Source organism: Neoarius graeffei, chromosome 9 (assembly GCF_027579695.1).
Source record: "Neoarius graeffei isolate fNeoGra1 chromosome 9, fNeoGra1.pri, whole genome shotgun sequence".
NCBI lineage: Eukaryota > Metazoa > Chordata > Actinopteri > Siluriformes > Ariidae > Neoarius > Neoarius graeffei.
Genome location: NC_083577.1, coordinates 32,562,164 through 32,585,345, shown reverse-complemented (window position 1 = coordinate 32,585,345; position 23,182 = coordinate 32,562,164). Strand labels below are relative to the sequence as shown.

General features: G+C 46.0%; 1 protein-coding gene across 1 annotated transcript in view; it reads left to right on the top strand.

The window, feature by feature from the left end:
- The window catches only part of LOC132892148 (E3 ubiquitin-protein ligase TRIM39-like), a 29,672-nt gene extending 7,146 nt beyond the window's left edge, over positions 1–22,526 (top strand). Inside the window, exons 6-7 of the mRNA XM_060930542.1 lie at positions 19,367–19,929; positions 22,431–22,526. Of these exons, the coding sequence (XP_060786525.1) occupies positions 19,367–19,929; positions 22,431–22,526 (659 nt within the window). The remainder of the gene's footprint in view (positions 1–19,366; positions 19,930–22,430) is intronic.
- Positions 22,527–23,182: the final 656 nt, after the last annotated feature.

Below are 23,182 nucleotides of genomic sequence, written 5' to 3'. Positions count from 1 at the left end.
GCTTGGATTGAACTGCGGTAAAGTTAGAAATATATTCACAGATTCAAATCTCCTGGATACTTCCTGGATATTCGATTCAACTGTAGGGTCACCAAAATCACTACACACATCCACAGTCTCGTTTGTTATATGACAACCGTTAGTTTGGAAAAAAATGTGCTTTTGCAGAATTTTGGCAAACTTTTTATTGAGAAAAATATTCAATAACCTATGTTATACACTGTAGTGCCACCAAAATCACTAATAGGAGACTGTTGATGTGTGCAATGATTTTGGTGACACAACAGTGAACAAGAGTTAAGTTATTGAACATTTTTGTAGCATCTCTTCTCAGTCTTGCACTTTTTAGGCAATCCCTGCACACCCGCCTCACAGCCAGCTGCACATACAGTGTCTTGCAAAAAGTATTCATCCCCCTTGGTGTTTGCCCTCTTTTGTCGCATTACAAGCTGGAATTAAAATTGTTTTTTGGGGGGTTAGCACCATTTGATTTACACAACATGCCTAACACTAAAGGTGCATTTTTTTTATTGTAACATAAACAATAATTAAGATGAAAAAACAGAAATCTGGAATGTGCATAGGTATTCACCCCCTTTCATTTGAAACCCGTAAATGAGAGCTGGTCCAGCCAATTAACTTCATAAGTCACATAATTAGTTGATTCAGATCCACCTGTGTGCAATTAAAGTGTCACATGATCTGTCACATAATGTCTATATAAATCAACCTGTTCTGGAAGGACCCTGACTCTGCAAAACTACTAAGCAAGCAACATGAAAACCAAGGAGCCTCCAAATAGGTCAGAGACAAAGTTGTGGAGAAGTATAGCTCAGGGTTGGGTTATAAAAAATATGCCAAACTTTGAATATGCCATGGAGCACCATTAAATCCATTATAGCAAAATGGAAAGAATATGGCACCACTACAAACCTGGGGTGTGAGGGGAGAGCTGCAACGGGGGACCTCTACCAAAGGGCGACCGCACCCAGACACTGGACACCAGACACTGGATGGCCCTAAGGCACGTCCACGAAGGGAGACTCCCAACTCTCACTTGTGGCTCCAAGCAGCTGACACGAATACCAGCAGCCACACCCCAGCAAACCCTCTCGGTCGAGGGGCTAAACCAAGTGAGGGGGCCAGAGGAGGACTGGGAACCCACTGGCTACAGAACGTGGTTACTAGCCACATCCCAAGTGAACTATGGAAGCACAGCATGAGCAAACAGAGATGGATGGGGGTCTTGGTACCTCCAGAAGACCCGATCCCACCCTACTAACTACTGGAGAAGAGGGAGGTGCTGTCGCTATGGACCAGAGGACCGAGGATGGCGTGGCGGACCCAAACCCAGATGGTGATCCTGATGGCAACCATAATGGAAGGTACAACACTGATGGAAGGGGAAGTACTGGCAGAATCAACCTGCGAAAGACCATAAGAATGGCAACTTGGAATGTACGAACTTTACACCAAGCAGGGAAGCTAAGTAACGTACTAAGAGAAATGGAAAGGTGTGACATCAATGTTCTTGGTGTCGCCGAAACCCATTGGACCAGAACTGGATTCTTCACAACTACAGATGGAGAGATAGTTATCTATTCAGGGGGAGAAATACACAGAGCAGGAGTTGTGGTCCTACTATCCCAAATAACGGCCAGAAGTATGCTATCCTACAAAGCTGTGAGTGACAGCATTCTGCTAGTACACATCATGGCATCCTATTTCAACATCTACATGATACAGGTGTACGCTCCAACCGCAGATGCCCCAGACAAGGAAGTGGAAAATTTCTACGACCAAATCCAACAGCTACTGCTGGAGTGCTGAAGCCAGGACATTGCCATGGTGATGGGAGATTTCAACACTAAAGTAGGTGTGGATAGGCTTGAAGATGTTTGTGGACCCTACAGCCTAGGATCACCCAATGAGCGAGGGGAATGGTTGGTGGAATTCTGCCAAGACAATGGACTGTTTATCACCAATATAGCCTTCAAGCATCATGAGAGGCAGCGCTACGCATGGCTGTCCCCAGGGGGCAGGTACAGGAACCAGATCGACTACATCCTCGTTGGCAAGAGATGGAGGAAGTGTGTCACCAACTGCCAATCATACCCCGGACCTGACTGTGGATCAGACCACAACATGGTGGTGGCAAGTCTCAGACTCAGGATCAAGAAGTGTGGTAGGAGGAAACAGAGAGCCCACCTTAATCTAGAAGCACTAGAGACACCAACAGTACAGGAAACTTACAACATTGAGGTCCACAACAGATTTGAGGCTCTAAACCTATTCCAGGAAGAAAGAACACCGGACGAGTTCTCAGTGTCATTTACTGAGGCCATCAAAGCTGTAGCAGAGAAAGTGCTGGGAAAAGCACCTAGGAAAGCAAACCACCCATGGATATCACAAGAGACACTTGACCTAATAGACAGAAGGCACGAGCTGAAAACACAGCGCAACACAGAAAGCGGAGAGCTGCTCTACAGGGAAGTGGACAAGCAAGTTCAAAGGGAGGCAAGGAAAGACAAAGCAAGGTGGCTGGAAGAGCAATGTGCTGAGATGGAGCAGGGTTTCGGAGGTAACAGCTCTCTCAGGAAGTCATACAGCATCATCAAGAAGCTGAGGAGAGGTTTCCAACCCAAACAAAGGAACATCAAGAGCGAGGACAACCGGGTGCTCACTGATCTCCATAGCATTCTACAGTGATGGAAACAGTACTGTGAGCAGCTGTACAAAGATAACACACTACACTCTGCTGCTGACGACAAGCACGACATACAGTATGGTACCTAGCGAGGAGGCAGGAGACAATCCCTTTCCAGAAATCCTAGAATCCAAAGTGGAACATGCCATCAAGTGCCTACCAAAGAACAAAGCAGCTGGTGTAGACGATCTGCCAGCAGAACTTTTGAAAACCGACAACCCAACAATAACAAAAGCCTTGTGCTGTTTTTGTAACAAGACCCTAAAGACTGGAGAATGGCCTACAGACTGGGTATGGTCAGTGTTCATCACCATCCCCAAAAAACCAGGAACCACTGACTGTTCAGAGTATTGCACCATCACCCTGATAACTCATGCCAGCAAGATTCTACTGCGCATCCTGCTGAAGAGTATGGAGAGCAGGCTTTCGTCTAAACGGGGGAACAGGGGCGCTGCGCCCTCTTACTCTCGGCGTGCGCCCCCTTACCGACTCCATGAAAACATCCCAGCAACACTACGTGACAATGTGTCTGATCATCAAATACGTTATAATTGCTCCAAAAATATTTCAATCATGGTGGATACACCGCCAGACGGTGCAAAAACAATCCGAATTGGCGTTTTCCAGACTGAGGCACCATGTTGTTTAGTTGTTTACTTGTCGCGGCTGCTCTCGCGAGATTTGACATGGGTTAGATACAAGGTCAGCTGACTTGTAGCGCGAGATTTCTCGAGACTGAATGACCTTTCACCCACCGGCGTGGGAGCTTTTGACAGAAGTAGTTCGCGAGTTGTTTTTGTTGACACTTGGGAATTTAAAGATGTCATCCCGCGGCACGAAGCGGAAGAAAGCCAAAGACTGTCCGGGGCAGAAGAAGATTAGGCCAAATAAAAAAAAAAAAGTGTGTTTCCGGTAACCCGACCGATCGAGAATTTCCGCGTCGAAATTGCCGACCGTAAAGTTTTTATTACAAATTTCCCTCGATATTTTAGTGTAAGCAGCGTTAGTTTGTCATAATTTTTTGTTTCAATGCATTCAAGTTGTGAAAGAAACGATAAAAAGTAAAATGTTTCGCCACTTCTATCAGCCCTCCTCCATAAACTGAGCCGAGCCGCCATTTTGAATCCTCATTCAAGGCTGTAATGCAAATTGCTTCCTTTTCAGTATACAAGTGCACTTCCATGGCAGGGAAAAACACTACATTTTGCCGCCTATGTAGTCCCCTATTTATACAAATAGGAGTCATTCAGGATTCAGCCATGTTTTTGCTCGACCCAAGTTCTACAGTAGGCTAGGCTAGGCCGTCTGCTTTTAATGGAAGTAGCCTAGCCTAGGATGTTATTTTCACGTTATTTCTTGATAAGGTGTTTTCACGTTATTACATGAAAATATCATGAAATATCGCTTCCGTAGATCATAACTCGAACTCTCGCGATATTTTTTTTATTCGTTTAAAGATTTAAAACACTTATTTTATTATGATGTGTGGTATAAAGGATTCTGTGCCAAAATACTATTTTGTAAGATGTTTACTTGTGTTAATTTTTTCGAACAAAATAAAAAAAAAAATTAAGAAAAAAAAAAACTTTCCTACCTACCGAACTTATTTTAGTATTTCATGTTACCGGAAACACACTATATATATTTTTTTTGGCCTTACTTCTTTCTTTTTCAATGTTGACAGACAATTTGTTACAATTTCCCTCTCAGATAGCCTCAGAATGTCCCATTGGAGCATTTTTCAAAGGCTTTGCACGGCGGGGGGACAACCGGCACCATCTCCCCCTCCGCTTCGCTCCCTCGCCATGGTGAGCGCCCTCATACTAAATTTTTCTAGAAAAAACCCTGGAGAGGGTGGCAGATCAAGAATTTGCTGAGGAACAGATGGGGTTCAGGAAGAAAGTGGAAACCAGGGACCAAATATTCAAATGTCAGGATTTTAATAGAGAAAGCATGAGAGAGTAATGTAAATCTTTTTCTGGCATTTATTGACTACAAAAAAGCTTTTGACTCAGTAAGGCACAAAACCCTCTGGAGAGTAATGGAAACAATGGGAGCCTCCAAGTATATAGTCAACTCACTACGCCAGCTGTACAGATGCCAACAGGTAGCAGTGAGAGTGGAGGAGGAGCTAGCTGACTGGTTCGAAGTCACAAAAGGCGTGCGGCAGGGATGTCTGGTCTCACCGATCTGTTTTAATTTCTATTCTCAAGCAGTGATGAGAGAATCTGCAGGCGAACTCTCATGGATTGGTGTCGACATCAATGGGAGGTCAATTGTAGTAGAGAGTGCATGCACATCCAACTTTGTACAGGTGCAGGGTAAAAAAGTCCGTCAATTAAAAAGAAAAAATATACCCGCACACTGTTGCTGCTGCTCTCAGTGATTTTATTGATAGATACACTTTATTGATAAATCACTTGCTATTCTCTTAGTGGGTAGGCCCATTATCAGCAGTATAGGATCTTTGACTTCTAACATTTCCACTTTTGTTGATCAGTGTTTAAAACCATGTGTCATTGCTTGGCCATCGTCTCATCTCATCTCATCTCATCTCATCTCATCTCATCTCATCTCATCTCATCTCATCTCATCATCTCTAGCCGCTTTATCCTGTTCTACAGGGTCGCAGGCAAGCTGGAGCCTATCCCAGCTGACTACGGGCGAAAGGCGGGGTACACCCTGGACAAGTCGCCAGGTCATCACAGGGCTTGCTTGGCCATCATACACAAGAGATTCCATAGATCTCATTAATAAACTGAAGTCTACTATACTACCTAATCAGGACTGCCTTCTTGCCACGTTTGATGTTACTAGCCTCTATACAAACATCCCACATACGGTAGTGGGGGTTTAGACGCAGTAGCTTTTTTCCTTAATCAAATGCTATCTATGAGCAAATCCAGTATAAATGTGTTACTGACTTGACTGAATTAGTTCTAACCTCGAATTCTTTTCTTTTTAAGAATGAGTTCTATTTACAAACAAAGGGAACGGCGATGGGAAGCACCATGGCTCCCAACTATGCAAATCTCTATATGGGTCTGTTTGAAAAAAAATTTGTCCTGAATCCAGTAGTAAACATGTTTTATTCTAATATTCTTCTATATAAACGCTACATTGACGATATCTTTATAATCTGGACAGGGACCACTGACACTCTTAGGCATTTCCATCAGTATCTAAATTCTGCCAATGAACATTTGAACTTTACCCTTGAATTTAGATTAGATTAGATTCACTTTATTCATCCCACATCGGGGAAATTCACGTGTTACAGTAGCAAGAAAATGTCATACAGATAACAAATAAAACTGAAATAAAAATTAGACAAATGAAAGATTAAATACAGAGGGCTATTTGCATTATCTACCATGAAAAAGTATAGAAATATTGCCTTATTGAGAGGCTTGGAAAAATTGCACATTACAGGTACTTTAAGGCTCAGAAAAATTGTACATTACAGGACTGATTTAGTCCAGTAGAAATTAGTTTCCTAGATGTCAGGATTATCAAACAAGATCTTATTTTACAGACTGATTTATACAGGAAACCTACGGACAGGAATACTATATTACGGGGAGACAGCTTTCACCCTACTCACCTCATTAAGAGCCTTCCTGTAAGTCAGTTTCACCGGATTAGACGAATATGTAGCTCTGACGTGAGTTATGAACATCAAGCCAAAAAGAGAGATTCTTGGATAGGGGCTATAAACAAGAATGGATTGACTGTGGTGAATAGATTCAGTACTGTTACTCAGGATGAATCTTTACAGCCTAACACTAAAATAAAAAAGAGTAATCCCATCTTCTGTGTAACTAAATATTCCCCATTTGGATTTGAGTTCAAACGGATTATACAGAAACATTGGCATATAGTGAAATCTGATCCAAGACTCATCAATGTTTTTAACGAACCACCTAGGCTGGTCTACAGACGCCCACCCAGTATTAGAGACCAGGTTGTGAGAGTCCATATACCGGCTAGCAGACACACAGGAACCATCAACATCCCAGATGGGAACTACAAATGTGGGGGCTGCGCACAGTGTGGCTATACCACAAAATGTAAGACATCCACACATCCACATAGTGGTAAGCATTTGAAGATCCGTGGGGCCATTTCCTGCAGCACCACTTTTGTTGTTTATTTAATTAAATGCCCCTGTGGCCTTGGATATGTTGGTAAAACCTGCAGGGCCCTTCGTACACGCATTAGTGAACATCGCAGTAATATAAGATGTGGGGATGAAAAAACCCTGTGGCACTACATTTTAGAAAAGCAGGACATAGTATTAGTTCTCTGCGCTATGTGGGCATTGAAAAAGTGGAACGGCCACCTAGAGGTGATAATTATGAACGCTTACTCTTACAACGCAAAACTTTCCACATATACGCCCTCAATACTATGGCACCATATGGACTTAAGAGTTTGACCTCAAGCCTTTTTTATGAATTAATTCAGTCTGTACCATACTCTATGTCTGACTATCACATTTGTGCTTTTTTACATATGGAGACTTTTTTTTTTTGAAAAATCCTTCTTTTTGTTTTGTTTTTTGTTTTGTAGCACTTGAACAGATTCTGGGGGGAGGGTTTTGATACGCTTTTGATATGGTTTTGATACTGTTTTTACTGTTTTTTTTTCTAATAAGTAAGCCAAGATTGTCAATGTACAATATTTGTAGTATTAATATAAGAACAATGTATTGTAAAATTTGTATATAAAAATGTATTGTATGTATGTATTTTTTACACTCATAAGTTTATGAATACTACTTACTCCTTGATTGGATAATTGAGAGCAATGCCTATTTTCATGGGTATATATCCCCTCCCACCCTTTGTTCCTGTTAACACCTGACGAAGACCTACTACGGTCGAAACGTTGTGTATCTATCAATAAAATCACTGAGAGCACCAGCGACAGTGTGTGGGTATATTTTTTCTTTTTAACATCAATGGGAGGACCATAAACAACTTAGATTTGCAGACGACATTGTCCTATTAGCCACTTCACCGGAGAGACTTCAAGAGCTGCTGGACCTAGTAAATACCGTGTCCATGGAGTACAGTCTGGAGATCAGCACTAAGAAGACCAAGGTCATGGCAACAACGAAACAACCTACAGAACTGAAGATCTGCTGCCGGGGGGTCCTGCTGGAACAGGTGTCAACCTTCAAGTACCTGGGTGCCATTATTGACGAAACAGCTGGAAGCAGTTAGTGCACACTTAGGAGCAGCGTGGGCAGCCCTTAGTTCTCTGGAGGTCATCTGGAAGGATAGAGCCTTAAGGACATCCACCAAGCTGAGGGTGCTGAAAGCCCTGGTCTGGCCCGTAGTGACGTACGGCTGCGAAGCATGGACACTTCACGCTAAGGATACTCAGAAGATCCAAGCCTTCAAGATGAAGTGCTACAGGAAGCTACTGAGGGTCAGCTGGACAGAACATCGCACCAACATCTCAGTTCTGGAAGAGATGGGGATGGAAAGAACACTCCTAACCATGGTAAAAAGATGGAAGCTCCAATATTTTGGACATGTCACCAGAGCCCAAAACATCTTAACTCACATCCTGCAAGGAAAGATCTGTGGCACCAGAAGCAGAGGGAGGCCATGCAGGAGATGGGGAGACGACATCAGGGACTAGACAGGCAGGACATATCAGACTGTAGGCAGAGAGCTAAGGACAGGACAGGATGGAGGAAGCTGGTGCTGGAAGCTACCATAGTCCCCGACCCTCAAAATGAGGATGGGACAAGGTGAGGTGAGGTGACAAACCTGACAAGAGAAGGCCGCCCACCAAAACTCACAGACTGGGCAAGGAAGGCATTAATCAGAGATGCAACAAAGACACTAAAGATAACACTGAAGAAGCTGCAAAGATCCACAGCAGAGATGTGCATTGGGGTGGCAGCAGCATGCTGTTTCTCATCTGCAAGGACAGGAAAGCTGGTCAGGACTAAAGGAAAAATGGATGGCACTAAATACAGGGCAATTCTGGAGGAATTCTGGTTTGAGTCAGCCAGAGGTTTGAGACTGGGACGAAGGTTCACATTTGAGCAGGACAATGACCCTAAACATGCTGCTAAAGGTACACTGGAGTGGTTGAAAGGGAAACATTTAAATGTCTTGGAATTGCCTAGTCAAAGTACAGACCTCAATCCAATTGAGAATCTGTAGCATAACTTGAAGATTGCTGTACACCAACACAACCCATCTAACTTGAAGGAGTTGGAGCAGTTTTTCCTTGAGGAATGGGCAAAAATTCCAGTGGCTAGATGTGCTAAGCTAATAGAGACATACCCCAAGAGACTTGCAACTATAATTGCAGCAAAAGGTGGCTCTACAAAGTATTGACTTTGGGGGGTGAATACCTATACACACTCCAGATTTCTGTTTTTTTTTTCCTCATCTTAATTATTGTTTGTGTCACAATTTAAAAAAAAAGTGCCTTTAAAGTGGTAGGCATGTTGTGTAAATCAAATGGTGCTAATCCCCCAAAAAATCCATTTTAATTCCAGCTTGTAATGTGAAAAAACAGGCCAAACACCAAGGGGGATGAATACTTTTGCGAGACACTAGAGAGACCGGTGTTATTTGTCCAGCTCAGAGAACGACTCAGTTTGATTAAAATTAGGTTGTAGCTTGTTGTCTACCTTGGTACAGTAGGAAAAAGGCATCTATTGTGTTTGAACATCATTTCGCTTGAGAGTTATTGATCCAGGAAGTTTGAGCCTGTGAATATATTTCTAATTTTACCACGATTCAACCGAAGCATGAAATAGAACTTGATTAAATCATGTAAATGAGCGATATTACCCAGTTTATTACCCATATTACCCAGTTTATTGCCCATATTACCAAGGTTATTCTCCACATACCTCATTCATACCATAGATTCAAATATGAGTTTAAAGCTATCACTTTATAACATGAAACCAAATTATCATGTTATAACGTGAAACGTTTTATGTAATGTGAATATATATTGTTATAATGTGAAAAAAATACTGTTATAACAAACTTTTCACATTATAATGTGATAGTTTTTTTCCCCCTTTTTACTGCTGTGGCAGCAATACACTTCTGTAACTACTATATCTATGAAAGACTACAAAATATCAGACTTGCCCATTTTGTTTTTCATGTTTAATAACAATGATAAAAAAACAAGAGTTATTCTTCACATAAACAGGGATGAGAATTTTCCGCCGATTGGCGGATTTCCGACATTTTCAGATCAAAATGATCGTGTAAAACTCCCTACGTGTGAGTGGAGCACTGAGGACGGCAGGACAGAGATCAGGTTTGCAAAACGGCTTTATTGCCACACTTTTCAGTGAACAATGTTATTGGCTAGACACAGACACACACACAGCCAGCGTCTAGTCCGGAGATCAGCTCCTCTGCTCTCACCCTCCCTCCTTAAATAGGGTGCGGTCACTGGGAAGACACACACAAACACAGGTTAATTGTTCTCAGGTGTCGTGATTCTGCCACTTACCTTCCCTGACTCCGCCCTCCTGTCACAGACCGGTGCTTGACCACGCCCCCGCTGCCACATACCCCCACCGCCCGACTCAGGCCAGGCGGCCGTCCGGCCTGCAGCCGACTCCCCCCCCCCCCCCCCCCCTTGACGGGAGAGGAAGTCCGCCACGACCATCTGCGCCCCCGGCCTGTGGACCACCTTGAAATTAAAGGGTTGGAGCGCCAGATACCAACGGGTGATCCGCGCGTTGGCATCTTTCATGTGGTGGAGCCACTGGAGGGGCGCGTGGTCCGAACAGAGGGTGAAAGGGCACCCCAGTAGGTAGTACCGGAGGGCGAGAACCGCCCACTTGATGGCCAGACACTCTTTCTCGATGGTGCTGTAGCGCCCCTCACGCACTGACAGCTTCCTGCTGATATACAGGACAGGGCGGTCCTCCCCCTCCACCTCCTGGGACAAAACCGCCCCCAGCCCTCTGTCCGACGCATCGGTCTGCAACACAAAGGGGAGAGAAAAGTCAGGGGAGTGTAGAAGTGGCCCCCCACACAGTGCAGCCTTTACCTCTGAGAAAGCCCGCTGGCACTGCTCCGTCCACTGGACCGGATCTGGTGCCCCCTTTTTAGTGAGATCAGTCAGCGGGCTGGTGACGTCCGAATAATTAGGTATAAACCTACGATAACAGCCAGCCAGCCCCAGGAACTGTCTCACCCCCTTTTTGGTCTTGGGCCTCGGGCAGGCCGCAATTGCTGCCGTCTTATTAATTTGGGGACGCACCTGCCCATTGCCCAAGTGGAAGCCCAGGTACCGTACTTCCACCTGCCCAATCGCACACTTCTTTGGGTTGGCTGTGAGCCCCGCTCGCCTCAGCGACCTAAGGACGGCCCTCAGATGTTCGAGGTGCCGCTGCCAGTCATTGCTATAGATGATGATGTCATCTAAATATGCTGCCGCATACGTGGCGTGAGGGCGGAGGACTCTGTCCATCAGCCGCTGAAACGTCGCGGGCGCCCCAAACAGCCCAAACGGAAGGGTGACGAATTGGTGTAAACCAAACGGTGTGGAAAAGGCCGTTTTTTCTCGGGATAGTGGAGTCAAGGGGATCTGCCAATATCCCTTCGTCAAATCCAGTGTCGAATAAAATCGAGCAGTGCCGAGTCGATCGAGCAGCTCATCAATACGAGGCATTGGGTACACGTCGAATTTAGACACCGCGTTGACTTTTCTATAGTCCACACAGAACCGGACCGACCCGTCGGCCTTGGGTACCAAGACCACCGGGCTGCTCCAGTCACTGTGGGACTCCTCGACGATGCCCATTTCGAGCATGGCATGAAGTTCTTCCCGAACCACCATTTTTTTGTGTTCGGGTAGCCTGTAAGGGCGGCTATGCAGTACCACCCCCGGGGGTGTCTCTATGTGGTGCTCTATGAGGTTAGTGCGACTGGGCAGGGGCGAGAACACATCCGAAAACTCGGTCTGCAACTGGGCGACCTCCGTGAGTTGGGTCGGGGAGAGGTGGTCTCCACAGGGGACCGGAGAGGTACGTGATGCCAATGTTCCTTTTTGAACCTCCGGCCCCAGCTCTGCCTTCTCCAGAACTACCGACACCAACGCCACGGGGACCTCCTCGTTCCAGAGTTTAAGCAGATTGAGGTGGTAAATCTGTAGCGCCCCACCCCTGTCCGTTCGCCTCACCTCATAGTCGACATCCCCGACTCGCCGTGTGACCTCAAAGGGTCCTTGCCACTTGGCGATCAATTTGGAGCTCGACGTGGGCAACAGTACGAGTACCTTATCTCCCGGAGTGAACTCTCTAAGGCGCGTACCCTTGTTGTACAGGCGGGCTTGCCGTTCCTGGGCCTGCCGCAAATTCTCCTGGGTTAGGTGGGTGAGCGTGTGGAGTTTTGCGCGCAGGTCCATAACGTACTGAATTTCATTCTTACTTTGTGAAGGTCCCTCCTCCCAATTTTCCCGCAGCACGTCCAGGATGCCGCGCGGCTTACGCCCATATAATAATTCGAACGGGGAGAACCCCGTGGAGGCTTGGGGGACCTCTCGCACTGAGAACAGCAAGGGTTCGAGCCACTTATCCCAATTACGTGCGTCCTCACTTACGAATTTTTTAATAATATTTTTGAGGGTGCGGTTGAATCGTTCTACCAAACCGTCCGTTTGTGGGTGATACACACTGGTGCGGATCGGCTTAATCCCCAATAACCCATACAGTTCGCGCAGTGTTCGTGACATAAACGTAGTGCCTTGATCAGTCAGAATCTCTTTCGGGATTCCAACTCGGGAGATGACGCGGAAGAGTGCCTCTGCAATACTGCGTGCTGAGATATTGCGCAGAGGCACGGCTTCCGGGTATCGCGTTGCATAGTCCACCAGAACTAATATAAAGCGGTACCCTCGTGCTGACCGATCTAATGGCCTGATGAGATCCATCCCAATTCTCTCAAACGGGGTCTCGATTAATGGTAGAGGGCGCAAAGGCGCTTTTGGAATGGCCGCTGGGTTTACTAACTGGCATTCGCGGCATGCCGTACACCACCTACGGACATCGCCGCGAATCCCCGGCCAATAGAATCGGGCCATTATTCGGGCTAGTGTTTTATCCTGCCCCAAGTGTCCAGCCATGGGATTAAAGTGAGCCGCCTGGAATACCAATTCCCGGTGGCTTTTAGGAATTAAAAGCTGCGTGACTCGCTCTTTAGTTTGAGTGTCCTGCGTCACTCGGTATAATCTATCCTTCATAATCGCGAAGTAGGGGAAGGACGGGGTGGCGTTCGGCGGGAGCGTTTGACCATCGATTACTCTCACTTGGTCAAACGCATGCCGCAGAGTCTCGTCTCGCGACTGCTCTAATGGGAAATCCGCGAGGGATTCCCCAATAGAGAGAGGAGGAGCCAGCGGCTCCTCACTCTGACGCGGAGATGACGTAGACGGCTCTGTGACAGCTGCTCCCGCCAAAGCGACACCGGGACCTCCCCCTGTCAAATGGCAGGACCCACTCTCTACTAGGCGTGTCATTAAACCCCGAAATCCCGGCCAATCAGTCCCCAAAATTAACGAGTGGGTAAGGCGAGGATTAACCGCCGCCTTCACTATAAATTTTTCCCCTCTGAAAATAATGTGGACCGACACCAAAGGGTAGCTGTGAACATCCCCGTGCACACATAACACCTTCACCCCTTGTGCTCCCCCCAATGCCTCGTTTTGAACCAGGCTTTGGCGAATTGAGGTCTGATTACAACCAGAATCCACCAACGCCTGATATGTAGCCCCTTGGATACTCACCGGTATGCGATACGCTCCGGCCCGATCGAGGGCGGCCTCTGGCGCGTCGGGGATCCGAACCACCGCGCCCACTTCCATTGCTGTGCACTGCTGATGAAGGTGGCCCGGCTCCCCGCAGCGCCAGCAAACCGGCCCGGGCTTTCCCTCTGCACCGGTGATCTGGGGCTCACTCACCTGAGGTGGGGGAGAGACAGACACAGAAGGGAAAAACGGGAGGGCACCGCGGGTGCAGTGGGCCAGCTGGGGTGGAGCCGGCCCCCGCCTCCGCGGTGGGGGAATGGGGCGAGGACGGGACACAGGAGGAGGGAGAGAGAGAGAGAGAAGAGGAGAGAAGAGACGATGCCATCTGCTGTCCTGCCGCCGGGACAGCCGCCAGCTCGACTGCCTGATCCAGCGACGCTGGGCGGTGGCACTGGACCCACTCCGCGGTTCCGTCTGGTAAGCGGGCGACGAACTGTTCCAGTACCACCTGGTCGACGATTCCCTCGGCGTCGCGATTGTTGGCCTTCAGCCACCGCCAGCAGGCGTCCCGGAGCTGCTGGCCGAACGCGAACAGCCGGCCAACTTCCTCCAGTCGCAGCGCGCGGAAGCACTGGCGCGGTTGCTCTGCGGTGCGCCCCACGCGCTGGAGGATGGCCCGGCGGAGGTCCGCGTAGGCCAGCCGGCGGTCGGCGGGGAGCTGTAGCGCGGCCAGCTGTGCCTCTCCCGTGAGCAGGGGGAGGAGGCGCGCCGCGCGCTGCTCCATCGGCCACCCCGAGGCTTCGGCGACCTGTTCGAACAACGTGATGAACGCCTCGGGGTCGTCCTGCGGGCCCATCTTGGTGACTATGAGGGGAGACGGGCCCGCGGCCGGAGCACTGGTGGACCCCGCCGACGCGAGGAGATGCTGGAACGCCTCGCGGTCTTCCTGCTGGGCCAGCACCAGGGCTTCGAAGCGCTGCTCCTGCTCCTTTCGGAGCGTGACGAGTGCCTGGTGCTGGCTTTGCTGAGCCGTGGCGAGGGCGTGGACCAGATCAGCGAACGGGGAGGATTCCATGGGGCTGCTGATTTGGTGCTCCACGTCCCGGGTTTTGGCACCACTGTAAAACTCCCTACGTGTGGGTGGAGCACTGAGGACAGCAGGACAGAGATCAGGTTTGCAAAACGGCTTTATTGCCACACTTTTCAGTGAACAATGTTATTGGCTAGACACAGACACACACACAGCCAGCGTCTAGTCCGGAGATCAGCTCCTCTGCTCTCACTCTCCCTCCTTAAATAGGGCGCGGTCACTGGGAAGACACACAAACACAGGTTAATTGTTCTCAGGTGTCGTGATTCTGCCACTTACTTGCTGGGATGTGCCGCGCGGGAGCATCTGCCCACATTTTTTAGGCCGAGATGAACTTAGTTTTTGATTTAAAAAAATTTCCAATTTGTAATGCCCATTGTACATGCCTGTTCTTTAATTCAAAATCACCATCTCCAGATTGACCGTATGGTATCTGTATTACATTACACAACATCCTGTCCAGATAAAACCTAGTTAGTACACACAACAGTTGAAAGGGAAGTGATAAGTGATGTTGAATGTTGCCTGCTTAATATGCAAGACCTCCTGCTACCATGATAACATCAGAAGAAAGCTTCAGAGAATTATGATAGAACTTTTTTCTGGTTTGCACTTCATTTTAAAGGATTAGAGTATTCAAAGATGAATCACAAAAATGCAGAAATATAATACTGTAGAGCTCGTTTATATTAAAAGGTGCATTGATTTTTTGAAATCATCAAATGTGAATTGATTAAAAACAAGTCTCTTGTACCATATTAATCATTTTCACCTGGTAGTCCACCAAGAAGGGGAATTTATTTCCAAATACATTGCAACTTTTTGCTGATAAAATTAATGGTTTTGGGGTTAAAAAAAAAATAGGCAAAAATAATTAGACCCATGACACCCCCACCCCCCCCCCCCCCCCCCCGTGCCTCGCCCCGGTTTTTACAGACTTTTAAAATATTTTTCATTCTCATCCCTGCATAAATAGGTTCAAAAATGTTCAACACATCTCTTCACATCAACTGAAAATTTGGGTAATCGACCATTAGATAAAAGTAATACATCTGTGCTCAGATGAGCACTGACAAGAGTTATTGTCACTATAGATAGCCTTTTTTCCTAAAGATATTAGCAACCTGTGCCTTTAAAATAATCTGTGTTTTAAGAAATCGTGAGCAATGTAGGCTATAAACTATTTGTTTTTATTTTTGAAAATGTGTCCAGTCGTCCAATAGCAATAGTCTAATAGTCCACTAGTCCAATTGGCTATACACTGATTATGGCAATAGTTTACCTGGGTGTTAAATCTGTAGCCTGCAGTAATACCATGATTACAATAAAACACATGGTTATATGTGATCATTGAAATAAGATAAACATGGGACTGCAATATTCTGCATGTTAAGAAATAACCTGTTTCCTGCTTTCTTTTCAATTGGTTAACCAACGAGTGGAAGGCCACATTTAATACTCCAGCTGGTCATTATGAATATTTAGTTCTTCTATTTGGGCTTACTCATTCCCCCCCCCCCCCCTTCTGTCTTCCAAGCTCTGATCAATGAGGTCCTATGAGATTTCATTAACCAGTTTGCTTTCGTATATCTAAACGCTATTCTCATATTTTCTGCCTCGCTTGAAACTCATTGATTCCACATCAGGCAAATCCTGCAATGGCTCCTGGAGAATCAACTGTTTGCCAAGGCAAAAAAAAAAAAAAAAGTGTGAGTTCCACAAGTGCACTGTTTCTTTTCTGGGCTTTGCAATATCCCCAGGAATGATACAAATGGAACACAAGGTCAAAGCAGTTTATGAGTGGCCCATTCCCTCCTCCCATAAGGAATTACAATGTTTCTTGGGGTTTGCTAATTTCTATCAGAGGTTTGTCAGAAACTATACCTACATTGCCGGTCCTCTGACCAAGCTCACATCCTTCAAAAGTGCCCGTTTTCTTGGACTAATCATACCAAGAGTGCCTTTACCTCCTTAAAGAACAGGTTCACCATAGCACCCATTCTCATGATCCCTGACCCAGCCACCCAGTTTGTCCTCGAAGTGGATGCCTTGGACATGGGCATGGGGGGCGTCCTGTCTCAGAGATCAGCCAAGGACAATAAGGTGCACAGCTGCGCATTCTTTTCTCATCACCTGATGCCTACCAAGTGCAACTATGGTATAGGAGACCAAGAACTGCTTACAATCAAGCTGGCCCTGGAGGAGTGGAGACATTGGTTGGAAGGGACTGAGTCTCTGCTCATCAGATCATGAGAAGATCAGAAGAATATTGAGTACATTAAGTCTGCTAAATCTTAACTCATGCCAAGCCAGGTGGTCATTGTTCCCCTCATGCTTTAACTTTGTGCACTCTTTTAGACCAGACTCTAAGAATGCTAAGCGAGACACTCTCTCCCCAGGCAGTTTTCTCCAGACTCTTAAGGCACCACTGAACCCATTCTCCCTGTTCACTGTCTAGTGACCACTGCCCAGCTCAACATAGAATCTACTGTCCAGAATTCTCTGTCCAGTGATCCAGGACCACACAACAGCCCACCCAACTGTCTGTGTCTTTTTATGTGCACTCCCAGGTGTGTTAGTGGGGACACAGCTCTTTTTCTAGCCTTTCACCCTGGGGTGGCTCGGCCTCTCTCCACCCTCAGGCAGTGTTTTTGGCGGCTTACTATGCAGCAGGATGTCAGGACCTTTGTGGCGGCCTGTGATATCTGTTCTAGAAAGAAGATGAGCAACCAATGCAGCGGGACTGCTAAGACCCTTACCTGTGCCTCACCATCCCTGGTTCCACATTGCGGTGGAGTTTGCCATCAATCTCACTCCAAGGGTAACACCTGCATCCTGACGATCATCAATTGTTTTTCCAAAGCAACTCACTTTGTCCCCCTCCCTAAGCTGTCTTCAGCTAAAGAAACAGCAGAACTGTTAATCTACCATGCATTCAGGGTTCATGGTTTGCCTGTGGACATTGTATCTGACAGAGGCTCTCAGCACACTTCTGGAGAGTTTTCTGTAAACTATACTGGGGCCACTCCTAGCCTTTCCTCTGGTTACCACCCACAGACTAATGGGCAGATGGAGTATACTAATCAGAAAATAGAAGTCACCCTATGGTGCTTGACGTCTTGTGATTTCCTCCTGGAGCCAGGGTCTGACCCTTTTCCAGTGTTGCCTCAGTTACCAGCCAACTCTTTTTCCTGAGCAGGAAGCATCTGTTCCATCAGATGCCTTTATCTGATGCTGTCACAGGGTATGGGCACATGCCAGACATCACTTACTCCAGCTGTTCATGCAAGAGGAAAGCTGACTGACACTGCACATCAGCCCCTGTTTACCATCCCAGACAGAGGGCCATATTATCCATGGCCAAGCTCCTTCTTAAAGTTTCCTCCCATAAGGTGGTCCCCAAGTTTGCTGGTCCTGTTCCTATTTCTAAAGTCATTAACTCCACAACTATCAGATTGTTGTTACCCAAGTCCATGCATCGTGTCCACCCCTCCTTTCATGTCTCTCAGCTTAGACCCCTAGTCTTCAGTCCCTTTCCCCCCTCTTCCAAGACCCCTTCCCCCCAGGATCATTGATGGAGGCAAGGCCTACATGGTCAAAAAGCTACTAAAGGTCCATCAACAAGGTTGGGGGTTACAGTATCTAGTCGACTGGAAGGGTTACGGCCCAAAGAAGAGGTGTTGGTGCTGACAGCGCACTTCATCCTCGACCCTTCACTCATCAGGGACTTCCACCGTAAGAATCCGGAAGCTCTATTTGGGATGCCTGGAAGCATCTGTAAGGGGGTACTGTCACAATCCAGCCTGGAACTTCCAAGTCCTGACCCGTGCATTTGTGTTCCACTCCATGTTTCCCTGCTCTCTCTGCACTGTGCAGTCACATATGCTATGCATTTTGCTCTCCATATAAAACACAGTGTAGAGAACAACATAATGCAGAAATAGCGCCATCACATTTTCTCTGCTACTTCCCTGTTTTTTTTTTTTTTTATTATTTTACTATTGGATTACGAGTTTTGCCTACCGGTTTCAGATTTGTTGACTCTGACTCTGTTTCTGGCTTACTGCTTGCTGGTTGTTCTTGGATTTACTCCCTCACATTTTTTTTTTTTTTACTCTGGATTCTGTTTCTGCTCTGCCATTCTTGCGTTTCTGCCCAGTGGAATACTGACTGTGCTGCTGTGACTGCTTTCAGCCTGTGCACTTCCTTGATGCTTCACCACTTCTCTGGTTACTGTTTTCCTGCACTTTGTTAGCCTCTCCTCATTTCTGCTGTACCTCATTGTGCTTTTTTGTGTGGCATTGTTTAAGTGTTTCAATAGACTTGTGGTATTACAACAATACCTGTCAGTTTTTGTTTTTTTTTAAATGTGTCACATTATGCTTCAGTGTTGTTCAACACGGTGAAATAGCTCCAACCGATGCTGCGGTTCCTCTCTGCCATTGTATGACTGCTGTCAAACTAGCAGAATCTGTTTCTCTGTGTGGTTTGTGCTTTACTGTTGCTTGACTACTGCCGTTGTTGAGAGCAGAGCGAGAAGGCGGAAGGAAAAGTAGTTCCTATCCTAACCAACAAATTAAAAAAAAAAAGAAGAGATAAAACAAAATTAATTAAATAAGCACCTTAAAGCAGTACCTGTTATTTGTTTTAATATAAGGATCGATTCTCAAAACTGAACCATCAGGATCAAAATATTGATATTTTGGTATCGATCTGCCCATCTTTGTTTTCGGCAAATGTTAGCTAGTTCCATTCTAGTATAATGATTTAGATTAGTGCCATCAAAATGAAATGTAAAAATGTGTGTGTTTTTTCAGCACCTGTAACTCTGGATCCCAACACTGTTCATCCTCAACTCATTGTATCTGCTGATCTGTCCAGTGTGAGAGATGTTGATGAGAAACAGAAACTTCCTGATAATCCAGAGAGATTTGATAAATATTGGTGTATCCTGGGCTCTGAGGGCTTTAACTCAGGGACACACTGCTGGAATGTTGAAGTTGGAGATGGTACATACTGGATTGTGGGTGTGATGACAGCATCTGTTCAGAGGAAGGGGGATATATTCTCCAGAAGTGGAATCTGGTATGTGGGGTATCATAATGGTGAATACAGAGCATGTTCTACACCACATCCAGTCACTGTCCTCTCAGTAGCACAGAAACTCCAGAGGATCAGAGTGAAGCTCGACTGGGACAGAGGAAAGCTATCATTCTCCGACCCTCTCACTAATAGACACTTATACACTTTCACACATACATTTACTGATAAATTACTGCCATTCCTACGTGTGTTTGGTGAAGAATCTCCTTTAAAGAGCCTCCCACTTCAGTGCTCTGTAACAGTGAATCAGGGGTGGGTTTCCCAAAAGCTTCTTCATGTTAGAAGCGTTTTAAACTGCCTCTTAAGACTCTTCAAGATAACATGGTTTTCCCAAACACCGTCGAACCAAAGTAGTACTTTAGTTCGCCCTTAAGTTACGATGGACCTGGATCACTCTTTCACAGCAAAGAATGTCTTAAGATCTCGCTCACAGCCGAATACATAGAATGTGCATCCACCTCTGAGAGACTCTTCCAAATCAATGGGCAGAAACTGGTGTTGAATATGCTGCATGTACTCAGTTCTTTTTCTTGTACATTGCAAGTACATTGAGTTAATTATGAAATGAATATATGCATAACATTATGATACTGAAATCTAGTTATAGAAGTGCATGTATTAAATGAAATATCACATTGATAACATCACGTTTTAATCAAATTTAACTCCATTACTAGGCAAGTGATTACCAAATTTAGTGTCATAAATTCGACAAACTGCTGCACCTACAACATTGTATATATGAGGGAAAAATGTCGCCAACTTGGCACTGTGGAGAACAGTTGAAATAATCATGAATGCACTCCAGTGAAGCTCCACTTGAATGCACTCTGAAGTTCCACTTGTTTGGCCAACAGGTCTAGCACAAGCCAACAGGGTTTCTTGTGCAAGATGGCGGTGCATGCACATGTAGCGGTTCAGCACTCCGCAAAACAGCTATTTTTTGTTAGTATTTTGTTTATTTATTTCTGTGCATCACGTATGCTTATGATAAAGATATACTCAAAGCAAGCTGTTAAACATTGGTTTGCTGCAAAACAACTGTTTTTGACATAGAATACTTCACCAAACACATTAAACAAGGCATCCCAAAAGAACTCATCAGACTGCCAGGGTCACCGTGGCTTACCGTCCCAGCTGGGAAGCAACGAAGACAGCGCAGAGAGCAGAAACAAAAGTGAGGCTGTCAAGCCGGCATGCGTGCTAGGCTACCAAGAGCCCCGCACAAACTCCTGCTGCCAAGTCTCTTCGTCTCAAATGCAAGATCACATCCCAACAAAATCGAGGAGCTGGAGCTCTCCATATCCACACCGAAAAACATCAAGGACTACGGTGTTATGATCATCACAGAGACATGGTTGAATCCGATGATTCCAGAGGAGGCTATCAAGCGAGCAGGCCATGCTACAAACTGACCCGATAGGAGGCTAGACTCCGGTAAGAGCAGAGGAGGCAGACTTTGTGTTTGCACAAATAACAACTGGTGCACAAATGTTAAGATTACTGACTCTCACTGCTCTCCAGACCTGGAGTATTTAAAAGTTAAGTGTTGTCCCTTCTATCTACCGAAGGAATTCACAGTAATCATAATCACTGCTGCATACATACCTCCTGATGCCAACACTGCAGCTGCATTAGGCTATTTGTTAGATGTGATTAACAAATAACAGAGTGTGCAGCCGAACGGAGTGTTTATAATAGCAGGTGATTTTAACCATGCAAACCTAAAGACTATCTTACCAAAATTCCATCAGCATGTGCAGTGCCCCACAAGAGGAAAAAACAATCTAGGCCATGTTTATAGCAACATTAAGCATGGGTTTAAGGCATCTCCTCTTCCACACCTGGGCCAGTCTGACCACATCTCCCTGTTCCTAACTCCAGCGCATAGACTCATTATCAACACAATTAAATCAACAACTAAAGTTATACAAGCATGGCCGAGTGGAGCTTCTGAACCACTTCAGGACTGCTTCAGTTGCACTGCCTGGACCATATTTGAAGATGATGACATTGACACTTACACTTCTATGGTCCTGCTTTACATAAAAAGCTGCATGGACACTAACTACTACAAAACAAATCCATGTCTTTCCTAATGACAAGCTATGGATCACAAAAGACGTCTGACTACTGCTAAAGGCCTGCAACAGGGCTTTCAAGACTGGGGGACACACAGCAGTACAGTGCTGCCAGGTCAGAACTAAGAAGAGGCACCAGAGATGCCAAAGCAACCTACAGAAGGAGGATTGAAGGCCACTTTGATAACTTGCATCCCTGTCAGGCATGGCAAGGTATACGTCGCATCACAACACAAAACACCAACATAACCACCAGCAGCAGCGCCTCACTGTCAGAGCAACTCAACCACTTCTTCAGTCGTCATGAGTGGGGCAGCACAAAAACTCTCATGACCATTGCTCCAGCTACAGACATGAGCTGCCTCATTATACAGTCTGCAGATATCACACACACAAACAACAAACATGTAGAAAGCAGCTGGCCCGGATGGTATCCCAGGATGGGTCCTCAGAGACTGTGCTGTGGAATTAACTGAGGTATTTATAAATATCTTCAGCCTTTCCCTATCACAGTATACTGTCCCCACCTGTCTGAAGACATCCACCATAGTGCCAGTTCCCAAACAAACAGTCCATAATAACCTGCCTCAATGACTACAGACTAGTAGCTCTGACACCTATACTTATGAAGTGAATGGAGAGACTGGTACTCAAATACATCAAGGACACTCTCCCACCTACTCTGGACCCTCATCAGTTTGCATACAGAACCAACAGCTCAACGGATGACGCCATCTCCATTGCCCTCCACACTGTACTGCACCACCTGGAACAACAAGGAGCATATGCATGATTGTTGTTTGTGGATTACAGCTCTGCATTTAACACAGTCACAGGCTGTTCCACAAGATGTCTGACCTAGGCCTCAATCATAACATCTGCCTGCGGATACTGGACTTAAGTAACCAGCCACAATCCATCAGGATGGGCCCTCACCGCTCCTGTACTTTCTGTACACACATGACTGCATACCATTGCACAGTACAAACACCATCTTAAAGTTTGCAGATGACAACAGTGGTGGGACTGATCCCTGAAGGAGATGAGTCTGCCTACAAAGAGGCAGTTCAGAGGCTGACAGACTGGTGTGCTGAGCCCAACTTAGCTCTGAATACCAAAAAGACTAAAGAGCTGATCGTTAAGTTCAGAAGACATCAGGATGTTCATCTGCTACGGAACATAAATGGAAAAGTGGAGAGAGTTTCCAGTTTCAGGTTCCTGGGTACAGACATCAGAGGACCTGATGTGGACATACAACACACTGCCTCATTTAAAAAAAAAAAGTCACAACAAAAACTATATTTCCTGAGAACACTAAGGAAAATCAACCTGTTACAACAGCTGCTGATGTCCTTCTACCGCTGTACCATTGAGCCTGTCCTCACAAACAGCATCTTGATATGGTATGGTAACAGCTCTGCAGCAGATAAGGCGGCACTACGAAGAGTC